The sequence below is a fragment of the Erythranthe guttata genome, chromosome 9, assembly GCF_056151865.1.
Source record: "Erythranthe guttata isolate IM_541 chromosome 9, IM_541, whole genome shotgun sequence".
In the NCBI taxonomy this organism is placed as follows: Eukaryota; Viridiplantae; Streptophyta; class Magnoliopsida; order Lamiales; family Phrymaceae; genus Erythranthe; species Erythranthe guttata.
In genome coordinates this window covers 839,812-865,002 of record NC_142541.1, presented here as the reverse complement: position 1 = coordinate 865,002, position 25,191 = coordinate 839,812, and the positions used below count along the sequence as shown (strand labels likewise).

The window sequence follows — 25,191 nt, the reverse complement described above, 5'->3', positions numbered from 1 at the left end:
CCTCTTTGAATGACATGTGTCAAATTCCTATGTCATTTTCTCAAATCGCTTAGTTGGCACGCAATTGATGATGTGTAATACACAATTGCTTATTAAGCATTTTAATCTTTTATGTTTTTAAGTTCTTTCCTACTTAACATTTGCCCATTCATTTAAAAATTACCACATATACATATTGTTTTAGAATTTTACATTTTAAAAATTTTAAAAAAAATATTATTTCACTTAATTAATTTTAAAAAAACGTAATATGCTTATTTTTTTTCATTATTTTGTTTAAATTTTTAATTTAAATAATTATTTTAATAAATTTGTGGTTTGGATATAATATATATATTAAATTCGAAAAATATTATATTATTGATATTTTTTGAAATATATTTTCCACCTATATTTCTAAAATAATTCAGAAAACTCATTTTTTTTTATGTATGAATATTCTTTATATATATATATATATATATATATATATATATATATATATATATATATATTATGTTTATATTTTCGTATTTTTATGTATTTTTTTAGTATTAATTCCTTGAAATATATATAATTATAGAATTTCTCAAAACTAATTCGAAAAATCATGTTTTTATATAATTAATGATTTGATTTTTTTAAATCCAATAGTATATTTATATTATGCTTGAAATACATTACATTGTAATTAATTTCTAAGAAATGATAAACCTTAATATATATTAATTTTGGGCATGTTATCATACTTTCATTGTTTGATTTGATAAATGTGAAGGATTTAATATGAGAGGGTAATAAATAATAATATCATAAATCTTGATTTTATTTACCATTTTTAAAAATTATTTCACGAATTTTATATTTTAAAAAGCCAAAAAAAGTATTATTTCACTTCATTAATTTTTCAAAAAACGTAATATGCTAATTGTATTTTTTTTTCATTATTTTATTTAAATTTGTAATTTAAATAATTATGTTAATAATTTTGTGGTTATTATAATATATATATATATATATATATATATATATATATATATATATATATATATATATATATATATATATATATATATTAAATTCTAAAAATATTATATTTTTAATCTTTTAAATTTTTGAAATATATTTTCAGTCTATATTTTTTTTGAATCAGAAAAATCAATTTTTTTATGTATGGATATTCAATTATTTTTATTATGTTTATATTTTTTATTTTTTTTATATTATGTATATATTTCAGATTTTTTTTATATTATATTTATATTTTCGTATTTTTATGTATTTTTTGGTATTAATCCTTGAAATATATTATATTCATAGAATTTCGCAAAAGTAATTCGAAAAATAATATTTTTATGTAATGATTTGATTCTTTTTAATCCGATAGTATATATAGTATGCTTTAATTACATTGAATTGTAAATGTGAAGGATTTAATATGGGAGGGTAATAATATCACAAATCTTGATTTTATTTCCATTTAATATCCGATTTTGAATCTTATTTCAATAATATACTAAAATTATTACAATTAATATGTATTTCTTCATTCACAAAATTTACATTATTAATATATTTGCCATAAGTATAATACCACCTCTTACTTCATTTGTCCCCTCCATCAACATTTGCGACACTCATTCGAAACTAAGAATCTTTGTATTCTATTCTTCGAACCTGTACTTTTCTTTTTTGTTTGTTTTTCTCTTTTTTTTCCCTCACTTTATATTATGTTTATGCACATTTCATTTATTTATTTGCATATTATCATTTATTATAAGCCTATTTACCTATTTGTAGATATATTTATCTAACAATTTTTTTTTTTTTTTGTGTTTTTTGAAGATGAACTAGAAGAAGATGGATTTTTTGAGATAAAAAACGCTAATATAAAATTTGAGAAAATTCGTTTCCTCTAATGAAATCAAAAGGTTGGTAACATGCGTATTAATATTATTATTTTTAATGTATTATGTAATGAATATATTATTTTGCCGTGTTTTTGTTTATCGTTTATTTAATTTGTAACATATAATTTATTAATTAGAAAACAAAAGTTATTATGGAATATCAAAGTCAAAGTGCTATTGACGCGGGGAAGATATATTCGTTCGAGTTCATCCCTACAAAGAACGTGATCGAAGTGATACATGTTAAAGAAATTATTTAATTAATTTTTTTTTATCTTTTAAATTGATTAGAATTTTTATTTTTAAATTTTGTTACGTGAATTTTGTTTAATGTATATACGATTCCGCTATTTAAGATCTTTTTATTTCATTTATTTATATGTATTTTTTCTTATTTTTGTTATAAAATAATCGAAATCATGTCAAAAATATTATTTATATATTAATCATGACAATTTCGTATATAAATAACACTATATGCTTAGATCAAATATTTAAGTTTCTATTTTGACTAATATGCCCTATATTTTTTATGTGATTGAAATAATTGAAATAAAAACTATTGGTACTATGTTATTAGATTAATAAGTTCAAATAATGAAACTTTAGATGACCTAATTTAACAATTTTCACCCGTTAATGCATTTGGTACTATATTTGTTTTTCACGTTAGATTTATATTTTTGTTGCTATGTTTTAGACATTTAGTTTTTGTTTTTTTTTTGTTTTTTGTTTTTTTCTTCTTCATATTTTGGATATTATTGTTTGATTAAGTTTGCAATAATTGTTTTTTTTATTGTTTTGGGCATATGGTTTTAATAATATTTAGAATTTTTTATTCGATATGTTTTGTTAATATCATTAATATCCACACATTTATCTATTCACGATAAAGTGATTAAATTAACATATATTATTGTAGCGTTCATTTTTTTTATCATATCTCACAAACTTTTATACATGCAATGTATTTAAATTATCTTATTTACATTTTTATATATTTCACATAACACACTTGACCAACTATTATAACATATTCATAACCAATGTGCACCAATTAAATGAATACGAAGCACACGACGGAATGAAATATTTAAAAGTAACATTCAAAAGTTGTTGGTCATAAGCACGGATAGGGGCACCGTAACCAATATTAATTGGTGGCTAAGAACCCGTAATAATGTATGCTAAACATAAATGATCAAAGTGTCTAATCAAACATAAGTTTCGATCTATGCCGTCTCGCAAATTTGCTTCGGTTTGTTGCCGCGTTACTTCCCCTTGCCATGATTTTTAGCATATTATTATTAAACTCTGGTGTTGCGAGATGAGGTTATGTTCGGGTTTTGTGATATATTATTTTAAGCCCTTATTTGTTAATTAACCATGTATTGGTTTGTAATTATTGGAATTAATCTTATATGCATACAAGTCCTTATAATGTTATTATTCATCATTAAAACGGCCAATAGATTAGTATAGTACTTTTTATACCCATATGTTAATAACTAATTATACTTTATGCACACCAATTAAATAATAGTACATAAATATCCCTGTATAGTTTAGTTGCTTATACGCAAAACCGCAAATAAAATTTTTATTATTGTTTATACCCATAAGGATAGTTATTATTAAAAACCGTGACACAATATTTGTATATAATTACGAACCAAGTCCCGCGTTGTTATTCAAGTGGTTTTTGGTTAATTTAACATATATTGCTTTGTAATTTACGAAATTAAATTTATATGCATCTAAGCCCGTCTATTGTTAGGATTTATCATTAAAGCGACCAATAGATTATTATAATACTTTTGAAACCCATACCGTTATTATTTAATTACAATTAAGGCACAACAATTAAATAAAAAATATGGCGTACATATCCCCATATAGGTCAATAAACGAATTGTAATCAAAGCTCATAGTATTACATAAAAATAAAAATAATAAAAAACAATACGTTTATATTAATAAAAAACCGATTTAGTTAAAATGTATAACCATTTGAGCTTTAGGTATAATACCAAACTACTAGGGGAGATACTCAAAGATCATGTTAATTGTCATCAACCGAATTCACCGTGATGACATTATTGTTAACGTTGTACTCAAATGAGTACGTGTTCCCAACCACCATCTTATGCTCGATGAACAATGTTGGCCAACCTGTCGACAATTCAAATCTTTTGGTGCGATAATTACCCCTAACGTACAGAGTTATCATGTCTGATGGTTCCACTCCATACGCCATGCTGATATATGTTGTCTCCGTGAAATCTGCCGCATTAGCAAAATTTGCGGGGATAGTCTGCATCGGTTAATAATTATATTATTAATTCAAATAATAAGATTTTATTTCGTTGGAAAACAAATAAATCTGTTGATTAATTTACCACTCTCGACTTATTGGACTTTGTCATCGTTTTTTCAAACTTTATTGCATAGATGATGTACTCCTCATAAATTTGGTTGTCGAAATCTTCAATGGCAACTCCATCCTCTTCGTCGTTATTTGGTTCTTCACGGTAGTCGTGAATCATTTCTTGCGATGAATCATGTTCCAACACTAACTAACAAAACAAATAAGGATATACATCAAATTAAGTAACTACATTCAATTATTGCATAAATGATTGGATTTCACGGCATCAATGTGTAAGGGTGAAGATGTGTATACCTTTATTAACCTCAACATTTTGTACAATCCTGCATGAGCTAAAATGAAAGAAAAACGTTTATGTCATGCTCATTAGGAATATCGATCAAGCGAGAGGTTTGTGCAATGGAATTCGTCTCCAAGTTGAAAGATTGGACATGCACATAATTAATTGCAAGGTATTGTCCAGTAAGAATGTTGGTGAAATTCCTCGGATGACTTTGATACCTTCGAATTCCACATCGTCAGTTAAATTTCGAAGACGACAATAACCGGTGATTATTTCATTTGCCATGACAATCAACAAAAGTCAATGCCAAATTCTTTCGCACGTTGGACTGTACCTTTCAATGCCTTCAGTCACGGTAATTGTACGTAGCGTTGTCTGGAGTGAAGAGTAGATTTGGAATAAAGATTTTCATCAAGAGCGAATCCGGTGAGTTGTCCAGTGTTACTAGCAATATCGTGTACAAAGAAGTATTCCAAAGAATATAAAGGTACACATTGATACACATCATTTATCGATAACATGTTCATATTTCTTTATTATTTCAACGTGTACACTATATGTATGTTCAATTTTATTTGTAGTATGTAATATATTTCCACTTGAATAATCGAGTATTTTTTTTTTTGATATGTCCTCATATATATTAATATTTTTTATCTATGTAATGTCTCTAACTTATATATAGAAAATCATGAAAAATAACAGGTTATCCGTCCTATGATCGTAGATTATATTGTATTAGTTTCGTGGTCTTCTATAACAACATTCAGATTCATGTGCAAGATTGATGCATTGCTTTGATTTCAGTTTCGTAGTTATTTTCTACATTTCAACGTGGATTGTATTTATAACATTGTCAGTTTATTTTTTATGGAGAATTATATTTTTATTGATAAATTAAGATACGAATTTGTTATTTTTTGTTCAATTGTATTATTTACATTCTCGATATATTTTTTCTTCGTTCATTTACACTAACTCATTTTGATTTTTTGAATTAATCTCCGTGCATCGCACGGGTGAGTTACTAGTGTTATATAAAATATGAATAATACTATATTATTAAATTTTACTATATTAGTGTATTATATTTTCTTATTATGTATTAATTTGATTTTTGTTTTTCACTATTTAAATAATAATAAAAAAAAAACGGATCTAATTTGGCAAAAATCGAAAAATGTAATTTATTCATGCACCAATCAGATCAAAATCGACGAAATTAAGAAATTCGGTTCGAATTTTCACTAAATTAGGTATATATTTATGGACTCGTTATTTATGACCTTATAAGTTTCTTTGTTTATTTTACAAGAAAAAGGAATTATAATAAATAATAAAAATAAAATTGAAAAAATAGAGCCACATTAGCTAACAACTCTTCGTGTATTCACTTACGTACATTGTCATATCACAACTCTCCCTATTCGTCAGGCCTTCCCCTTCCGCGTGGATTTCGTGTATATCGGTTCAACAGATTATATATATATATATATATATATATATATATATATATATATATATATATATATATATATATATATATATATACATAAAATCTAGGGTTTTTGGGTTTTGCTGGTTTGCTGAAACAAGATTTGGAGTTTAGCTATGGAGGCCGATTCTACTGTGGTGATCAAGGTTCTCAATTAATTATTTATTTTATTTTTTGATATTTAATATTCCATGCTTGTATTGTATATATATACTGTGTAAAATATGTATTCTTTGGAACGAAATTCGATTACTTTCTCATGATTTGTTTGCTGTTGTTATTATTATTTTTAATGTGTTTTTTTTAATTAATTTTTTTGGGATTTTATGATGCGAAATTTCTTTATCTTGTTTGATTCTTGTGTTAAGGGTTTCTTCAGTAGCTAAGTCTAGGAATTTATTACAAGTTTAAATTTTCGGGGTTCGCGCCCTCGATAAAAAAAATTAGGATTTTTTTGTGACAAAATCAGAAAAGAAGAAAAAAGTTGAGTTTTTTTTTTTTCATTAATTTGGATTTTTTGTGAGCTAATTATGACCTCCTTTTTTTTTTTTTTTTTTTTCTTTTAATTTTTTGAATGTTGTTTATTTTTCATGGTGTAACTGCTATAACACGTATGATGGATTTTAGAACTTCTAATTTTTTTTTATTAATTTTTCTTTTTGATTTCTTTATAATAAAATGTTCATAAAAATTAATGCAGGTTACATATGGCGAAATAATGAGGCGATTTAGGACTCGTGTAATCGACGGTGAAGTAAACCTAACTGTTGACGGACTCCGAAGCCTAATCTTTTCCCTATTCGGGTTTTCACCCGACACGGAAATAACGGTCACTTACATAGACGAAGATGGTGATGTGGCGACTATTGTCGATTTTATCGATCTTCGTGATGCGGTGATGCAGGGTTTGAACCCCATCAGATTCACTGTCACTAAGCTGATTCACGAAAACGATTCGATGAAGATCAACTCGAGCATCAGTTTCAACCCCTCGAGTTCACCTCTTGAAAAAAATATCGATGCGGTTAAGTTCGATTCGAGTCGGAGTTTTAATCCGAAAGAAAAAATGGAGAAGCTCATCGAAGATTTGTCGTTTAAAGCAGAGATTACTGAATCGAAAACGCGTCCTATTACTAATAGTGATGCGGTTAAGTTCGATTCGAGTCGGAGTTTTAATCCGAAAGAAAAAATGGAGAAGCTCATCGAAGATTTGTCGTTTAAAGCAGAGATTACTGAATCGAAAACGCGTCCTATTACTAATAGTGATTTTTTAGCTTCTGCTTCGGCTTCGCCTTCAGCTTCAGCTTCTGCTTCTGCTTCTGCTTCTGCTTTTGAGAAGGTTCTAAATGAGTCTGATTATCCTGATACATATTCTTATCCGGTTTATGGATTACCTAGTGGAAGTAGTAGTTTCTCGCGTTGGAGTTGGAGTCCTTTTTGTGATGTTTGTGGGATCAACGAGAAATCTACGTATGGGGTCAATTCGACGGGGTACGTAATTTAATGAACGAATTAATAATGGTGCTAATTAATCTTCTATTTAGAGTGTTATTTTAAACAACTAATAAGCTCTTTCGTCTCATAAGAGCTAAGCTGTTACATCTTATTTTTAGGAGTGATTTTTGGAGTGTTTGGATAATGGCGATCTTATTTGTTCTCATATTTGTTCTCCGACAGTTTATTTAAAAAAAAATAAGATTTTTTATTAAAAAAAAATTACTAAACACTTTGGAAGAGCTTATAAGCTCTAAAACATCTTATAAGCTTAGCCGAACACCCTCTTAGTATAATCTTTTTTTTTTTTTAAAACGCGAACTTATTCCAATTTCGTCCCCTCTTTGTAGAATCTGCACCGCCTGCTTCTTGGTATTTGAAAGCCGCATCGACAGGTTGGAGGCCATGGAATTCACCAAACCCGTACGTCTTCGTTCGATCTTTGTGCTATTTCTTTTCGTAATTTGGGTTATGTTTAGTGATACGAATTCGGGTTTTTTTTTTTTTTTTGCGTGTTTCGATTCCATGTGCGTAGAAGCTCCAGAGTTTTTGCGTTGAAGATGTGAATTTAGTGGAAGGTTGTAGCGTGCCGCCTTCGACTCGTTTAACAAAGATATGGAAGATGAGAAACAACGGTTTTACTGCATGGCCCGAGAAAACACGAATAGCTTGGATCGGCGGAACTGCATTCACTAGTCAAACTTCTTTCGAAGTGAAGGTTGAGTTTATTTATTTATTTTAATTTCTCTCTCTCTTTCTATATATATTTTTTTCTTATTTTTATTTTTTATTTTAGATTCCTGCAAACGGTTTGATGGTGGACGAGGATCTCGATATCTCCGTCGATTTCACTTCTCCCGAATTTCCGGGCTACTACACGTCGTTCTGGGTATTGATGTCACCCTCATACGAACGGTTCGGACAAGTTATATCTATTTATATCAAGGTTTGATATTTTGTTATATTTATTTTTATTTTTATTTATATTTTAATTTTTGTTTTCGAATTACATCATTTGCATTGGTTGCCTCGATTGATTTATAGGTTGATGATGCGTTAAGAATTCCAACTGCGAAAGCAAAGCGAGTTGTGGGAGATAGCCTTGAGCAGCCTGGCAACTCCAAAAAGGGAGTGGAAGTAGTGGAAAACGGTTACGGTGGTTTTCATCTGACGGCGGACGGTGTACGTGACGTTATTTATTTATTTGTTCTTTTATTTTATTTTATTAATTCACTATCTAATGGAGCTAACTAGGCTAAATTTTATAGAGACTAGCAAGGGTCGAAACGTACGCACCCGGTGTTGAAATAACTCTCACCTCGTTACCGGATGGTGCCAGTCGTATCGAACGAATTCGTTTTAGGTACCGAAATTTTGTCTTACACGTGGAATTTTTTCAATAAAGAAAAATCAAGATTGAATAATATGTTAATTGGTTTTGTATGTTTTTTTTTACTGCAGCGAGAAACTCTTTTCGCCTCGACAGGCAGATAAGTGGTGGGAAGAAAATAAAACGAGTGTATATGAGGTGTACAACGTCATATGAGTGCACTCGAAACTCGGGGTTTTTTTTTTTTTTTTGGCTTAATAACTATTATTTGATGACTATTATCACTTATAATTCTAAGTTTACTGAACGTACTCTTTTTCTTGGTATTTGGGGTTTTTTTATTTTTTTTTAATTATTTTTTATTTTTTATGTTCAATTTATTTAGAGTTTTCGCCATCGTATCTTGGTTGTTGATGTTAATATATACTCTTTTCGAACCGGAAAATTCATGGTAGAGTTGTCTGAATCAGTGTAGTCAATATCGCGGTATACTGCGATATGTATCGCGAGATATTTCTATGGAAATGATACGACTCGGCATATGTAATGCTTGTAATCAAATATCACTAAATATCGCTTCGATACAGCGATAACATACGATACGGTAATTACAATATTTGTTTAAAGGATTGATTTGTGCGATTTTCAGCATATTCAGGGGTAATTTGTGCGATATTCAACACGTTTAGGGTTGAATTGTGCGACATTCAACATCTTTTGGGGTAATTTGTGCGGTTTTCAGCATATTTGGGGGTGATTTGTGCAATTTTGCATTGCTCAAGAGTTAAGCTTCTTGGATTGTGAGGGAAGTAATCATACTAATCAATGGCGTTTTGTTTCTTGTCGCACATTATTGCACGAATAAGAAGCTCTGAAAAAAATCGAATGAGAGAATAATAATTGGATATACTTCTTGAAACCGACAAAGGATCAAGAAGCATCTGATTCATGAAAGAGCAATCCAATAATATCTCGCTCGATCGAATAATATCTTTTTGCAAAAGCATGGCCCTATAAATCTCGAGTAACATTTATCACCAAGTTCGATAAGAGCGAGCTAGAGAGAGAAAAACGCAATGCAAAGAAACTACGAGGTGTACTCCGAGAGGAGCAACTACTACGGAGAAGACTCCATAGACGAATACCTCCAACGTGTTACGAGAATGCAAAGAATGCCTAGTTCTGCAGGTGTAATGGTCTCTGATTATTCCGGCAGCCCGCGGGCCCACACGGTTACTGCCAGCTCATCGCCCCGTCAGGACAAACACGTGGGCAACTTTTACCCCGAGGCTATGGTGCAGTACAAGAAAGTTCACCTTGTTGAGGTTGTTGATAAGGATGGAAAACGTGACGAGAAAATAACGATTGATATGGAGGCTGATGGATTTATCCAGCAGAAGCACAGGAATTTCAATGCGTGAAGAAAATCGAACACCTTTTTAAGGTGTAATAAGTACGAAGCGTGTGTCGTATTATGGCGATATTTATTAATATAAATAACATGCCTCTCTTTTAGTTAGGGTACTTGTTTTTCTTGCATATACGTATGGGATATGTGTGAACTTATGATGCACGGACACTGAAACGTGGACACAACATATTTATAAATTATAAGAAATATAAGGGTGTATTTATAAATTATAAAACTACAAGGGTACATTTATAAATTATAAAACTTCGACGGTATATTTATAAATTATAAAAAGAGGTATCCAATTTGGGACATGTGTGCCATATATTTTTCAAAATTACAGACACGGCCCGACACGGGTGTCCTATTTAGGTGAAATTACGGACATGGGCCGACACGGGTGTCCGAGTGTCCGAAACGCGTGTCCGTGCATTAGAGGTGAAAACTTATGATGTGGTTTCGCATTCCTATTTTTTTCAATGTTTTTCGATATAATCGCGTGCGTTTTTACTTTTTTATACTATTCTTGTGCAATTACATCCTTATGCGGAGTCGGAATTGGTACAAAGTAAACATAAAATTGTTTCCGTAAATAATTATAGCCGGGAATAATTTAGCTTCCGAATATCCGAAAATCGTACGATACATATACATCATGTATCTAAGTGAGACAAGAAAATTTTATTCGAACCGGTAATAACAAGAAATCTAATTCCTCAAAAATCGTATTTAAAGCTGAATAAATCTAATCCGACGGCAAATCTTCTTCACTGAATCTTCTAGAAGACATTTTGTTGAACAAGTTCCTCAAGCTATTCTTACCCTCTTTACGCTTCTTGACTACGCCCAACCCGTTTTCCAGCGCGGAAAACGGGTCGGCCATAACTAAACCGGTTTCCAACTTCTTGGAAACCGATATGATCTCGTAAGAGTCCCAGAGTGACTGTCTGAAATCCCAACTGGCCCCACATTGGTGGTGGTAGTAGCTATCGTCTTTATTTTTCTTCGTCGTCGCTAAATTCGTCGCGGCCTCGATCTTGAACCGAGTCGGCCTCCCCTTGAAGAATCTTCGGTGGGCGTCGAATTCCGATGCTGCCGCAGTTGATGACCTGGCACTGCTGGATTGGCCATGCCATGCTTGTGCTACTGCCTTGAGGATTTCAATGTCTTCCTTTTCTTGTTGTTGTTGTTGTTGTTGTTCATGCTTCTGATTTTTCTTCATAATTTTCTTTTATTTATTTATATTTTTTTTTGTTGCAATTTGATGAGGTTTTCTTTTTTTTTTTTTGGGACATGTTTTTATTTTCTTGGGGTGAATTTGAGCCTCATGTTGGAAATTCAGATGATGAGGTGAGGTGCAAGATTTTGAGCAGCACAATTTTATTTTGTTTTAGAGTGGTGTATATATATATATATATATATATATATATATATATATATATATATATATATGAGTCTTGTGATTTCTAGACGAGTGACTTATGGGGTATGGATGACTTTAATATTTATTTGTCTCCTCCATTATTATATAGTTGGAAAAATGAAATAAATAATACATCCCTATCAACAAAATTAGGAATAATGGGCTATAGTACTCTTTTTATTTTTTATTGATTAAAAAATCCGCAGCCAGCCACATATCGGACTAGAAAGTTCGTATAAAAGAAATCGAATTTGATGATTTTGACAAATATTATATATATATATATATATATATATATATATATATATAACAATTGAAATTATTAGACGTCGCACTTTACTTATTTTATCGACTGTAACTAGATCGGTTTTACATATAATGCGGTCATAATTTAGATAGGCTTTATGATATTTAATAGCACCGTCGCTTATTTAGGTATTCAATTGAGTAGGTATTCATTAATTAATCTCATTTATGCCTCATAAGTTATAATCTATGGCCCTATTGCCTATTGGCTTTCTATCTCTTACACTTTAAATTTCCAAAAACAAAGAAAAACAAATTTCATATTGGAGGTTATTTAAGTCATTTAATTAATTATTTTAGATGGCTCTCATATATATTGGAGATCCAATTTGACCACAATCTTTATAAAAGTATGTCACTAAACAATATGAATTACACATTACTTCAAAGGGTTGAGGAGGTTGGGGGCCATGACCCCTCAATATTTCTCAAATTCTTATTTTTTTATAAAAAAATGTGAAAGATTCGTGTATAATAGCACTAACGGTTCCCTATAATCTTTTAATGCTTTCGGCGCCTCACGAACTTAAAATCTTGAGGCTAATGGCTTCGAATATAAATTGTATGTAAGATAACAAAATATAAATCGCTTATTTTGTAAATTTCAGTCAGATTACAAATAGGAAGTTTATTCTTTTTTATTTTATTTTATAGGGTAAATTACAAACACCCCTGAGGTATTGTCAATTTATAAAAAAACCCTCTTGTTTGGATAATTACATCTACCATCCTCAACTATGTTTTTTTCTTACACCTCTACCCTTATGGTGTCAAATTCAACATAATCATCCAGATTTGGTGGAATGTGCTCTAATTTGTACTCGTTTTGTGTAAAAATACAGTTTCTGATGCACCACAATCTGATATATACAAGCCAAAAAAACCTAATTGTGATCATCTTGCTTCAAAATGTAGAGTTCGAATGGGATAAAACGGGTACAAAAGTGATAATATTCCATGTAATCTCGAAGATTCCACTAAATTTGAGGAGTTGAGGGTATAGTTGTAATTATCTAAACAAGAGGGGAGTTTTCGTAATTTGATCATACCTCAGGGGTGGTTGTAATTTACCCTTTTATTTTATATTTATTAACAAGAAAGAATATGTGAAAATAAATTTAACTAAATGATATTAAAATACTAGAGAAATAATACTAATGCTTTATTTAGGTCTCCGGCTGAGTTTGACGAGGTGTGTTCTTCTTCCCGCGTCCAATTTCAAATTAAAAATCCCCATTTCACCTAGGGTTTGGGCAATCGGATTTTATTATTTCAAAATTATTTGATTCTGTGTGTGATGTCTGCCACCGAAATGAGTACTCCAATGGACATTTCCGTGCATAATCCCGGCGAATGCAATTTACCGGAGCAAGACCATGTCGTTTTTGAGCCACCAGCTGCGCCGCCTCCTCCACCACCGCAGCTGTCGCCGCCACCGCCCCCTCCTTTACCCAGAGAAGATAAGGTCCTTGTGTCAGGTATATACATAAATGTGAGCATAAAATTCTAGATTTTTTTTGTGTAGCTGGAGAATTTGTTCCACAGTGGAAGCTGATTTTTTTTTCTTCTCAAATTCGGGTATTTTAGCAATGTGGTTATTGTTTAATGTGATGATCTAATTGTCGCCGCAGTTGAGGTTTTACTGAAACCATCTAGTACAGCACGGGCTGAAGATGTCCGTTCTGCAGTCGAAAGGTAAAATTACAACACTGCAAATATATAATTCGTGTTTGTTGCCGTGTTAATATATATAAAAAACTATTTTAAAAACATTTCTCAATTCGTTTCTGATTAAGGAGTATGTGCAATTATGATTCCTATGTAGAATGCTGGAAAAGAGAAGCATGAGCTATGAGGATGGTCCAATCCCAGTTCCAATCGACGATACTTTTCTAGTGGAAAATGTACAACGAATGTGTATATGCGATTCAGGTAGTCTTATGTTTCTGAGTTCAAAGTCGGTTCTTTAGAAAGCAACGTTGAAATGAAATACACTTTTGCTTACATTTTTCGTGTTCTTTTCATCTGAATAGTGTATAAATATATCCATTTTATATAGTTATGTTCCTATATCCTGGAATATTTGTTTTGTGATTTGTAGATGTATGGGTGGAAGAGCACAATATTCTTTTATTCTGGCAAGTCAAACCTGTCGTGCATGTTTTCCAGGTCAGTTTTTTCTCTCACGATGCTTATCCTTTTTCTCATTGTATTTATTTGTCTACTTGGATTTTTTTCACGTGAACATCATTAAGCTTTCTAATTTGTAATATTGAATCTTTATCGAATAAGTTTTCGTTAAGTAAAGAAAGAAACCATGTTGGAGTAAAGAGATGAATTGCCTTCAGTAACATTTTTACATGCCTTTGTATGGTTGAAATTGGACAAAGCAATAACTAACTTTTTATTTGATGTGATTTTTTGTATTTTTCAGCTCAGTGAGGAAGGGCCGTGTGAAGAATTAAGCAATGATGGTCAACTTGCTAGCTTTAACGAATGGATTCTTCCTGCAAAAGAATTTGATGGCATGTGGGAAAGGTTTGTTTAACAATATCCGTTTTTAGAAGCGATTAAATAAGAAACCTAAAGACATGTGTTTTTTTCCTTCTTTTCTGCAGCTTAATTTATGATTATGGTCTCAAACAGAGGCTTCTACGTTATTCAGCAAGTGCTTTACTTTTCACTGACAAGGGTGTCAATCCTTCCCTTGTATCATGGAACCGGTTAGTTTACGAATTCTAGAAAATAACTTTATCCAAAAATTCTAAATTTAGAAAGAATTATGGTAGACAAGGAAATAGATTCCAATTCTTGAAAGGATACAAAAAGACACTTGGCATTCAAATTTAATTGATATTTTAACTTAATGATATAGGTACAATAGACATTGCAAAAAAGTTTGGAAATACAAAATGTTGATGCTTACATGGTTGCTGATTAATAGCGGCAAAACGTCAAAGTTTTAAGCATTCCCAATTATTTGACCTATTAATATAGTATACCAAATTTAACATATTTTTGCTCGTTATTCTTTCTTGCAATTTTCAAGATCCGCTCATTAACATTATTCATGTTTTATTCACTGAGTTCCTATTTTTATCCCAATGGTTTCTGCAGCATCATCCTTCTTCATGGACCTCCAGGCACAGGCAAGACGTCGTTATGCAAAGCGCTGGCACAAAAACTCTCAATACGCTTTAGCTCAAGGTTATTACAACAGCCGTTCTTGTGGATCCTCGTATTCTTGTAATCTTCATTTCATCACATTTTTTTGTTTGGCTGTTACTTTTTCCAAACCAGGTACCCGCAATGCCAATTGATTGAGATTAATGCACATTCCTTGTTCAGTAAATGGTTTTCTGAAAGTGGCAAGCTAGTAAGTCCCATCCATCTGCTCTCTCTCTTTTTTTTTTTTTTGGGTTTTTGCCATGACTGCAATGACATTTCGGAATGCCTGCATCTTTTATCCACATGGATTGAGCATCTTACATCTTTCTAATATGCATGTATATAACCGAAAGCTAGTTTATACATAAGTCAAACACACACGGGAAGTGTATGTTAGTTAGACTATAGTTTTACTTGAGTTGTGAGATCATAAGTCGAATCATATCAGGTCACATGGTCAAGGATTACGACAATTTTATCTGTGTTCCTCACTGCTAGGCATCATTGTAGCTGATTTGAACTTCCGATTTCAGGTGGCAAAGCTTTTCGCCAAAATACAAGAAATGGTAGAGGAAGAAAACAATATGGTATTTGTCTTGATTGGTGAGAATTTTGATGACAGCTATTGTCAATTTGCCATTGTCTAATTGGGTTTATCATACATAATGCTATCTGATCAAATTATGTAGATGAAGTTGAAAGCCTAGCTGCTGCCAGGAAGGCTGCTTTATCTGGTTCCGAGCCTTCAGATTCTATAAGGGTATCTTTCTTGCTTTAAATGGAATAAACTCGAGTTATTGACTATACATGCTTCTTTCTAAACAAGATCTTTATTTCATCTCCCAGGTTGTCAATGCCCTTTTGACCCAGATGGACAAGTTGAAGTCTTCACCTAACGTAGTGATTCTAACTACATCAAATATAACTGCTGCCATCGGTGAGATATGAATTTCCTACGTTTTAAAGTTTTACCACACTTCACATGCTGTTTGACAAGCTATATCAAATGTCATTCTGGAGCCTCTTTTACTCTCTGTTATTGTGTCTCCAAAATGAACTTACGAAATCCTTTTAAGGGGACCAGGAAGCTAATAAGTTTCTCAAATAAAAAAAAAGGAAGATATTGTTGAATATTGACTCACCACTCAACATTAGTTGTACTCGTTAAGTACTTTTGTTGTTTACTCGTTTAGTACGTTTACGTATTGTATCTAAGGGACAACTAGTATTCATTGTCCATGCGTGATATATTAACTTGGATTGTTGGATAGTTCAACTGACTAGAGCTTGAGAGATTTAAATTCACTGGTAGAACTTCTGGATTCTGCCCTCCTTATTGTTTCTTAACAGCTACTAACGCCCATTTGAAGATTTTGAAATGAAAAGAACGCCATGTATACTCTACCTATGACATTTCTTGGCACAATGTCAGTAAATTCAAAAGATTAACCCGTTGAAGACACATGACAGATTGCAAAATTATGTGGCTCTCTTTTGGTCAAGATTTTTTTTGCAGATTAAGCATGCTGTTAGCCATGTTAGTTTAAATGTTAGGGTGACCGCTAGAATCTAGTCCCTCATTATCAAGGACTTACAATCTTGTTTGGAAGATGGGATAAGAATTTGTCCGAACTGTTGTGACTAAATTCAAGAATTGGTATAAATTATTGGGATATTAAATCTTAAATGTTTTGACATGAGAGTCCACTACCTCGCCATTTTTTTGTCGTTTCTTTTCCATAATCAGTATCATCACTCCGGTTTCCTTCGAGAGTTATGTAGCATTGTGCTCCTACCTCCATTATGTCTTTCACCAAACAAGAATAATGTGAATGCTCAAATCTCTAAAATGCTTTGGTTTACAGATATAGCATTTGTCGATCGAGCTGACATAAAGGCATACGTGGGCCCTCCAACTCTCCAAGCACGTTATGAAATTCTAAGATCTTGTTTGGTCGAGCTTTTAAGGACTGGTATTCTATCAAATTCCGGGTTTCAGGTATTTGTCTCTATTCGTAATATATTTAGAGTACATAAATTACGATTACGCTAATTTTGCAGTGGAATTCATGTAGGATGGCGATCACCTCTTTGTCCCAAGTTTTACAAGTCTGAAAGAGCAATTAAATACAGCTCTAATCCCCGAGGCTGCATCCCCATTCAGTCTTTGTGTACATCTACTCGCAGCTGCAGAAGCATGTGAGGTAGCTTAAAGTAAATCTGTTAATTTCAATTATATATGTACATAATATTGGTATTTTGACTGAATTAAGTGATACTATTAGATGCTTTTAAGCTCCTTATAATAGCAGCAACTCATAAACAGAAACTCTGATCGAACTTTTGATTGATCGTGCTTATTTTCATCTGCAGGGATTGAGTGGGCGATCACTCAGAAAGCTTCCATTTCTGACACATGCTGCCCTTGCAAATCCTTTAGGCTGTGAACCTGGTAAATTCTTGCATAAGATGATTGAGACAGCTAGAAGAGAATGTTCCGAAATACCCGACTGAATTTCGTGTCTTTCGACGATCCCTCTTTCATGTCAAAAATTAGTACAAGTATGTAGAAGTAGGCAGCACGTTACGTTAAAAAACGCTTATTTGTATGGTGTAATTGTAATTTTTAGGCTTTTAATTACTTGACACAGAGACATGACTTTCTGTTGATCTTTAGATTAGATTCATTTGAGGAAAGCATAGAAGGAAGATATTTTTACCTTTTATTTCTTATAATAACAAGTATTACAAAAAAGTCAGGAAATATAAAACATTCGTATGAAGGATCGATCGATCGATGATAAACACGAAAGCTTGAAATACGATCGATTGATCGATAACATTCGTATGAAGGATCGATCGATCGATAACAAACTCGTCAACAAAATTATTTGGTGTAAGAACTGATCGAACTCAGCAACAAAAAAGTCACGAAAGGGATCAAAATTTCTTTGCAGAAACCACAAAAGGTGTACATGCAAATTACAAATACATAATCAAATACGATGTAACGTTTGAAATCGCACACATCACAAACCACAACTCTTATTAAATTTCTTTCTTCTCCTTTGCATTCAAGCTAACATAAAACATCTGTCGACTGTCATTAATCGGCTGAACCAAACAGAGCACTAATTGCAGGGTGCTTACGAATATGATGCGGGCACTTAAACAGCAAATCTTTAGCCTCGGAGTGTCGACTCTCGTCAAAGAACGACTTAAACACATGTTGATAAGCCGAAACAGTCGGATATTCCTTCACACTCAAAGCCATCAAGAACTCCTTAGCCTCTTCCACCGATCCAAATTTCGAAATATACCTCACAAAAGGCTCCGGAAAAGGAGGGTAATTATGTCTTTTCATCAAACGAAGAAGCTCCATAGCTTGCTCGAGTTTCCTCTCATTTAGAAGCTTCTGGATCAAATTCTTGTACGTCGATTGCCAAGGCCTCAATCGAGCTTTCGCCACTAATTCAACCAGCACCGTGTGGGCCCCTAAAATCCTCGATTGGCTCAAAAACCCGTTTATCAAAACATCCAAAAGATCCGCATCTGCATCGAAACCCTTTTCCATCATCTTTGCAAAGCAGAGCAGCGCCTTATCGATTTGATCGGCTGCACAATGACCCTTTATTAGAATCGTCCACGTCTTAATATCGGGTACACAACCTTGTTCCTCCATTACATCTAGTACTTTAGTTGCTTCTTCGAACATCCTCGATTTACAAAGCCCGAATACCAATTGGCTGTAGGTTATGTTATCGGGTTCGAATCCGGCTTTTGTCATGGCTTCTACGATTTTCTCCGCTTCGTCGAATTTTCCGAGACTAGTCAAAGACCTATGAATTCCGTCGTATATATTCTTCGAGAAGGAATATCCAACCGCCTCGTATTTGTTCACAACCCTAAAAACCAAATCAAGATCCGGTGTGGTGTAAGTCGCGATTGTCCGTAAAAGGGAATTGCATTCGGTGAACGAGGGCTTGAACGAGCTATCCATCATGTGCTCGTATAATTTCACCGCATCGCCCAACATTTTATTCTTCTGAAGCTGCCTTGACACTTTTATATACGTGTCGATATCCAGTTCGAAACCGGCTCCCTTCATTTCATCCATCACGAACCAGAACTCCGAAATGGAATCTTCCCAACAAAGAACCCTAAGAATGCCGTTGTACGTAACACCGTTGTGCTTGAAATTCAAACTTCGCTCGACCCACTTGAAAAATTCGAAAGCTTTTGCAGGGTACCCTTTTCCTCGAAGCTCTTTGAAAACCCTCAACGCGAAATTATCCGACATCGTGATTTCCATATTCGACAATTGACTCTCGACATTTTCTCCCCATTCGTCGCTTTTAACCACGTCGACCACTTGTTTCACTTTATCGTCGACGGTGTTTTCTTTAATCAACCTCTCGTAGAAATGGCGCAATGCGGTGGCCTCGTTTTCCATTTTCAAACCACGGAAAGTCGAGAAAATAGTTTTGTACGTTTCCTCGTCGATGAAATAACCCTTGTCTTTCATTTCCTTGATTGTCACCCAAAACTCCTTCAAGAAATCCTTATTCGCGTAAATTCTTAAAATAGAGCTGTATATCGAAGAATTGGGCTCGAACCCGTTCTTTTCGACAGCCCATTTCAAGAATCTGGAAGCTTTATTCGGTTCTTTGCCCAGTTTCTTCAATACATACATGACATTTTCATGGGTTAGGGCTAAATCTGAATCTTCGAGCTCTTTATCCAATTTCTTGGACCAATCATTTGACGAAAAAATCTCGATAAACGATTCGGGTTTTGATGAAAAGAAGAATCTTTGATTGTGGGAGTTTGTGAAATTGATTGAAGAATGGATTTTAGACGAAGGAAAAATGGAGATACGAGGTAAATGAGTCACCTTGTCGCCGCGAACAGAGTAATTTCTGGAGGAAAGTGAGTTAGCGAGTCGGCAGTGAGTCAGGATTCTCTTGAATTTATTCATGGCTGCTCTGTGGATTATCTGAAGCTTTTTGGGGGTTTGGGGGTTGGGGTTTTTGGCAAGGGTTTAAGGGTTGGGGTTGTCTAGGGTCCGAGAGGGGTTGTACTTCTCGGACTGTAATTAACCAATAAGAATGCGCCACGTAGAATTAGTACGTACCCAATAAAAAAGTACGAACCCTGAATTGCGGTTGAAATTACATAAAAACCCTTTTTAATTAAAATAAAAAATATAATTAAAAAATCAATAATTTAAAAGCTTGTTACATACAATCTAATTATCACGATCTAATTATTCTCATTAAACGCTAATCTTTTCAATGCTTTATTTTTTCTTTGTCTATTCATCGTCTGAAAAAAGAGAAAAAAAAAAACAAATCGTCGCCATCATCATCAGTAAAAATAAAAATCATCTTCATCAATCGTTCTTTTCCTGCAGGGATATAGTCGAGGTATAGTATTTCTTCTCTTCTCTACGAATAAAGGAAAACAAGAAAGTTAAGGGGTAGGGTTTTGATTTTTGTGTGTTTTCTAATTCATGAATTGGACAAATCCATATATAATTGTTATCGGTACAAAAAAATATGTTATAATGGTAATTTTATTTTCCAATATGTAATTTTTATATGTTTTTCAATATATAAAAATGATATAACTAATATGGAATACATATTATTTCGATTTACAATCCAATTTTAATATGAAGCACATTATGGTTTAGATCAATACAAAAAGCACATTATAAATTTGTGGGATATGATTATGATAATTTTTAACGGTATTGGAATTGTTTTGAACACCTTCATGCTAGTTGTCCGAATTGACTGTGGCTTCTCCGTCAACTTGTGACTATTCGTTTTGTAAAGAAACTAAAGAGTAAACAAATTCTTGGTTAAATAGGTGTGCAAGATAGTAGAGGAGGGCCAGCTGTACTCCAAGAGGTAAAACGAGAGACAGATTATTACTACAATACTCAAGGTCAGTTCCGTTGCTAGTGTTCTCGATCGGGAAAGCTGTGCTGCCGGGAGAGGAAACCGATTGTGATTTCCAGCAATTATTTATACCAAATAGAGTTATACACGCCATAAGTATGTTATTTCGGACTAGTATTGGGCGCTTTGTCTAAACTTGATACACATGGTTTTGTTCATAAGGGATATGTGTAATCTTGTTGATGAACGAGATTAGATCCTCAGCTTGTAAACCAGGTGGTTGGAAATATTGTAAACACATCAGTATGAAGTGTGATTTTTTTACTGTGTAATTCTTCATCCCCAAAGTTATTTGTTGCCTCTTTAAAAGTTTATACACACTCAATACATATCTGGGGATTGGAAATGAAGATGATAGAATTTATGTGCTTGTATTTCGTGATAGTAATCCATTGTTCTTGCATAATGACGTCCCTTTTCTAAAATTTGTTCAATGTGTAAAGATTGAAAAAAATCTCGGACATATTAATTAAAATAGCGTTTTCCTTTGAACTGAAGCTACAAAGGGATTTCAATAAACTAACAATCTAAGGAATATTCACCGAAATTTTGTATCTTTCTAAATGCACCGTGCAAATTATTAAACAAGAAACGAGGTAGACGTCATATATTATATTGCAAACAAAATAAATGTAACAAATCCCATGGATTTTATTAGAGAGTTCCATTATTTATTTAGATCCAAATGTACATAAGTCAGGAACTAAACCATTTCGACATATATTATATTGCAAAATGCAAGCAATATAAATGTAAACAAATGTACATGGAGTTTATTATGAGGGTTCCATTCATTATTTAAATCCAAAATGTACATAAGTCAAAAACAAAACCATTTCGACATCCTTCTCTTTATCAGTAGAGAATCTACATGTTAATGATTTTTATGTTGTTCTTGAACTTTAGGAAGCCTCAAGAAACAGTATTTACAAGACTCGAATAAACCAAAACAAATCTCTTCCTAGAGTGTTTCTGCCTCACAATCTACCATTTATGTATAACAAGATAACAAGAAAAGTAATTTCTATCTCAAGGAAGAAGGCCATGTCGACACCAATACATTTCGAAATTTCAAAATACCAACCAATAAAATGATTCATACACAACAAAATGTGCAGCATCCACACTAGAAAATGAATTTATCAAACTCAAGAAAAAGGCAGCAAAAATTGGCGATTAAGAAACCCCTCAAATCTCCATTATGTTCCATTTTTCAAACACGATTTCCCCATTATGCCTTGCAATTTACAATCATCAAATGGAACCATTCTGTAACTTGCTTTGAAGAATTCACGGGATGCTTAAAACTGAAATCGTGTGAGATGTTGGCACTGCATACTGATCTTCTATATGATCTTTGGACTCGGGCCGGCAGGCGACTGAGGGAGTTGCTACCATGCTCGCCAGAATCCCTTCAATTCTTCATCTGTAAATTAATCCTCTTTCATAGTTTCATGACAAATAAATTAAAAATAAATATAAATCAATTCAAAAGGAAATTAAAACGAAACAAAGAAAGGACCATAAAAGACAAAATGAACTAAAAATTCTATAAATTTACTTTCTTACAAGAGTGAAAGTGTTGTTTCAACATATAAGTGCATGCATATGAAATAAGAGAGAAATAATTAATTAGTTGCATATAGATTGAAACTCACCAAATCATTTCTTACCATAGTGCTTGTTTGTTTTTCTTCACAAGGTTGTTCAGATCAGGAGTGCAGAAAATTGGAAGCCTGAATAAGTGAGTGGATATATACGACACATCCCATTAAATGTCATTTAACACACATTCCATTTATTAAACTAAATTGTTGTTTCCTGTTTGTTTTTTCATTTACAAGGAAATGATAATATGCTTTTAGTAGCTCAGACTAATATTAAATGTGTGCACATACATGAAAAATCGGGCAATGAGCAATTTGTTACCGAACATAGCAAATGGATCTTCCATGAAAGAGGTCATCATATGAAGGTGATCTATTTCTTTAGTGGGGATAGATTATTATTTTCTTCAACTTATTATTTTTTCTATTCTTCAAATGCTTGAATTAACAGATTAATTAATTTCTTAGGCTGTCAACCTGAAACATAACAAGGTTAAAGAAATCATATATATAAAAGTACCAGCAAATAATTACATGGATACAAAGCCAGAGCAAAAAAATCAACGGTATGAGACTAATCACAAATTCACAATCAAACATAAATTTTATCAAACTCACGATATTAAATCAAAACTCTATAACAAGATAATACCTTGAGCCAGTGCTCCCATCCAAGAATCACTATGTCGGAGAAATAGAAGTTACTGCGAGAGTAGGGATTTGTAGCAATCCGTCCGATTGCGTTGCTTAATGTTGGGTGCTAAATACCAACACGCAAGTGTACGTATCGCAAACAAGTAGTAAAGTAGACTCGTGAGAGTCGGATGTCGATCCCACAGGGAATACGCAAATTATTTAATCCTAAGTACCAAATCCTAACAATTATGATTTTTATCCAGCCTACGCAGGGTTGTCAATTTAATTAACTAAATAAAGTAAACTAATTAAGAAAACAATTAAACACGAGAAAAATATCAATATAAAACGGATCTAGGATTTTATCTTCCCCCTATGCGATAATTCTTCACCCGATTAATCTCCTATCATGCAAGTTATGATTCCCGATTATTAACCCAAGACACGAAATTATTCATAACCAGCTGTCGCTGCGCTATAAACCTATTATTCATAAAAGATTCACTATATGTCTATGCAAACCTAGTATAAATAAAGCATTAAATATCAAGTCTCGCAAACGGCTACCTAAGGTATTATCTGTATGTCTACGATAATACATGCAATCAACACACGCATTCGGTGAAAAACTACTCGAAGGCTCTTCTATCCCTGTTCTAATTATTAAAACGATCTGTCAATCAATTCTAACAATAACAAATAGCAACATAAGTTAGCTACGCTCATGCACTAAATAAGATCAAGATAGAAGAAATAATCGAAAAATTAAACTTGCATAAAAGTCGAATACGAGGTTCGAATCACCACATAGGGTTCCAATAAAATCCTAGAATAAAAACTTAGCTACTCATGTTCGTAACGAAAAGCATAATAAAAATACGGAAATTCATAAAAATCAGAAAAGAAAAGGAAAAGGGAAACTAGGATGAAGATTCGTCAAGTCTTCGTCTTCGTTCTCTTGCTCCTCGATTGCGTGTAGAAAAGATGAAAGATAAAAGATAGATGATAAAAAGATGATGCCTAATTGTGTGTCTGACTTGGTCTTATATAGGGTGAAGAACTTGGGGAAGAAGGCAGTTTCCTTGTGCAATTAAAATCCCTTTTCTGCGCAACTTCGGAGTCTCGGACGGGGGTCCCACGAATTGCACTAAAACTGGGACGGGGGTCCGAGCTTTAAATCTTCAGAATTTTGATTTTTTCACTTTTGGCCCATATTTTCTCCAAAATTGCAGTTTTGACCCCATACTTTTCCAATTCTTCAATTTGTACCTAAAATACAATAAATCAACTTTTTAAGCACCAATTATCATTAAAACACACCAAAAGCCCAAATAAAAAGGTACGATAAAGTGTAAAAATATACACTTAACACACCCCCAAACTTGAACTTTTGCTTGTCCTCAAGCAAATAACTCAACTATTACATCTCATCACATAGATCAATGATCAACTTCACGTTTTCAGAACTTGTAATTATAATGACAATTCTTAGGCATTCACAAGCTCAAAATTCAACAACACTTAGTCACTCACCATTACCAAAAACCACAATTCATACAATTGCTTCAAGCATCCAATATTTGCAAATTAAAGATAGAAAGAATTTATACTTACATGCATATGCTTGACTCCAAATACTCACCAAATTATTCTACTATACTAATATCGAACATTAAGCTATTGGGATCATTGGGGCTTTGTGGCTTTCAATTGTTAGGCTCTTTGGTTCGAGGTAGGAAATATGGGTATGTGTGGCTATTCTTCTTGAATTTAGGTGATTACGCCAAAATTTGA

At 32.7% G+C, this 25,191-nt stretch overlaps 4 protein-coding genes and 1 long non-coding RNA gene across 8 annotated transcripts; 2 read left to right on the top strand and 3 right to left on the bottom strand.

Moving 5' to 3' along the window:
* Window positions 1-6,091: 6,091 nt before the first annotated feature.
* LOC105974964 (protein NBR1 homolog) lies at window positions 6,092-10,399 on the top strand. Its single transcript, XM_013000127.2, has 8 exons — window positions 6,092-6,202; window positions 6,757-7,547; window positions 7,901-7,973; window positions 8,086-8,268; window positions 8,347-8,496; window positions 8,595-8,732; window positions 8,819-8,913; window positions 9,012-10,399. The coding sequence occupies exons 1-8, from the start codon at window positions 6,173-6,175 to the stop codon at window positions 9,094-9,096; spliced, it is 1,545 nt and encodes a 514-aa protein (XP_012855581.2). The 5' UTR covers window positions 6,092-6,172; the 3' UTR covers window positions 9,097-10,399.
* A 461-nt stretch (window positions 10,400-10,860) lies between these two features.
* Window positions 10,861-11,685, bottom strand: LOC105975101 (uncharacterized). The gene has a single exon (XM_013000275.2). It carries the CDS (start codon window positions 11,511-11,513, stop codon window positions 11,037-11,039), a length of 477 nt encoding a protein of 158 aa, XP_012855729.2. The 5' UTR covers window positions 11,514-11,685; the 3' UTR covers window positions 10,861-11,036.
* Window positions 11,686-13,180: 1,495 nt separating this feature from the next.
* Window positions 13,181-17,897, top strand: LOC105975040 (pachytene checkpoint-like protein). Of its 2 annotated transcripts, none has more exons than XM_013000207.2 (14): window positions 13,181-13,498; window positions 13,652-13,715; window positions 13,846-13,952; window positions 14,122-14,189; window positions 14,455-14,558; window positions 14,639-14,743; window positions 15,138-15,227; window positions 15,321-15,396; window positions 15,722-15,791; window positions 15,878-15,948; window positions 16,035-16,125; window positions 17,054-17,187; window positions 17,264-17,392; window positions 17,562-17,897. In XM_013000207.2, the coding sequence occupies exons 1-14, from the start codon at window positions 13,318-13,320 to the stop codon at window positions 17,700-17,702; spliced, it is 1,431 nt and encodes a 476-aa protein (XP_012855661.2). In that variant the 5' UTR covers window positions 13,181-13,317; the 3' UTR covers window positions 17,703-17,897. The 2 variants fall into 2 exon arrangements, with proteins under 2 accessions (XP_012855661.2, XP_088679545.1); XM_088823419.1 differs by having other exon boundaries at window positions 17,264-17,387; window positions 17,562-17,844.
* A 224-nt stretch (window positions 17,898-18,121) lies between these two features.
* On the bottom strand, window positions 18,122-20,232 carry BIR6 (Pentatricopeptide repeat (PPR) superfamily protein). Its single transcript, XM_013000206.2, has one exon. The coding sequence runs from the start codon at window positions 20,164-20,166 to the stop codon at window positions 18,295-18,297; it is 1,872 nt and encodes a 623-aa protein (XP_012855660.2). The 5' UTR covers window positions 20,167-20,232; the 3' UTR covers window positions 18,122-18,294.
* A 2,245-nt stretch (window positions 20,233-22,477) lies between these two features.
* Window positions 22,478-23,506, bottom strand: LOC148767817 (uncharacterized). 3 transcript variants are annotated; one of them, XR_016033591.1, is made up of 3 exons: window positions 23,414-23,506; window positions 22,813-22,890; window positions 22,478-22,595 (listed from the first exon to the last, which is right to left on the bottom strand). It is a non-coding gene; the product is annotated as an uncharacterized LOC148767817 (long non-coding RNA). The 3 variants fall into 3 exon arrangements; XR_016033592.1 differs by having other exon boundaries at window positions 22,478-22,580; XR_016033590.1 differs by having other exon boundaries at window positions 22,828-22,890.
* Window positions 23,507-25,191: the final 1,685 nt, after the last annotated feature.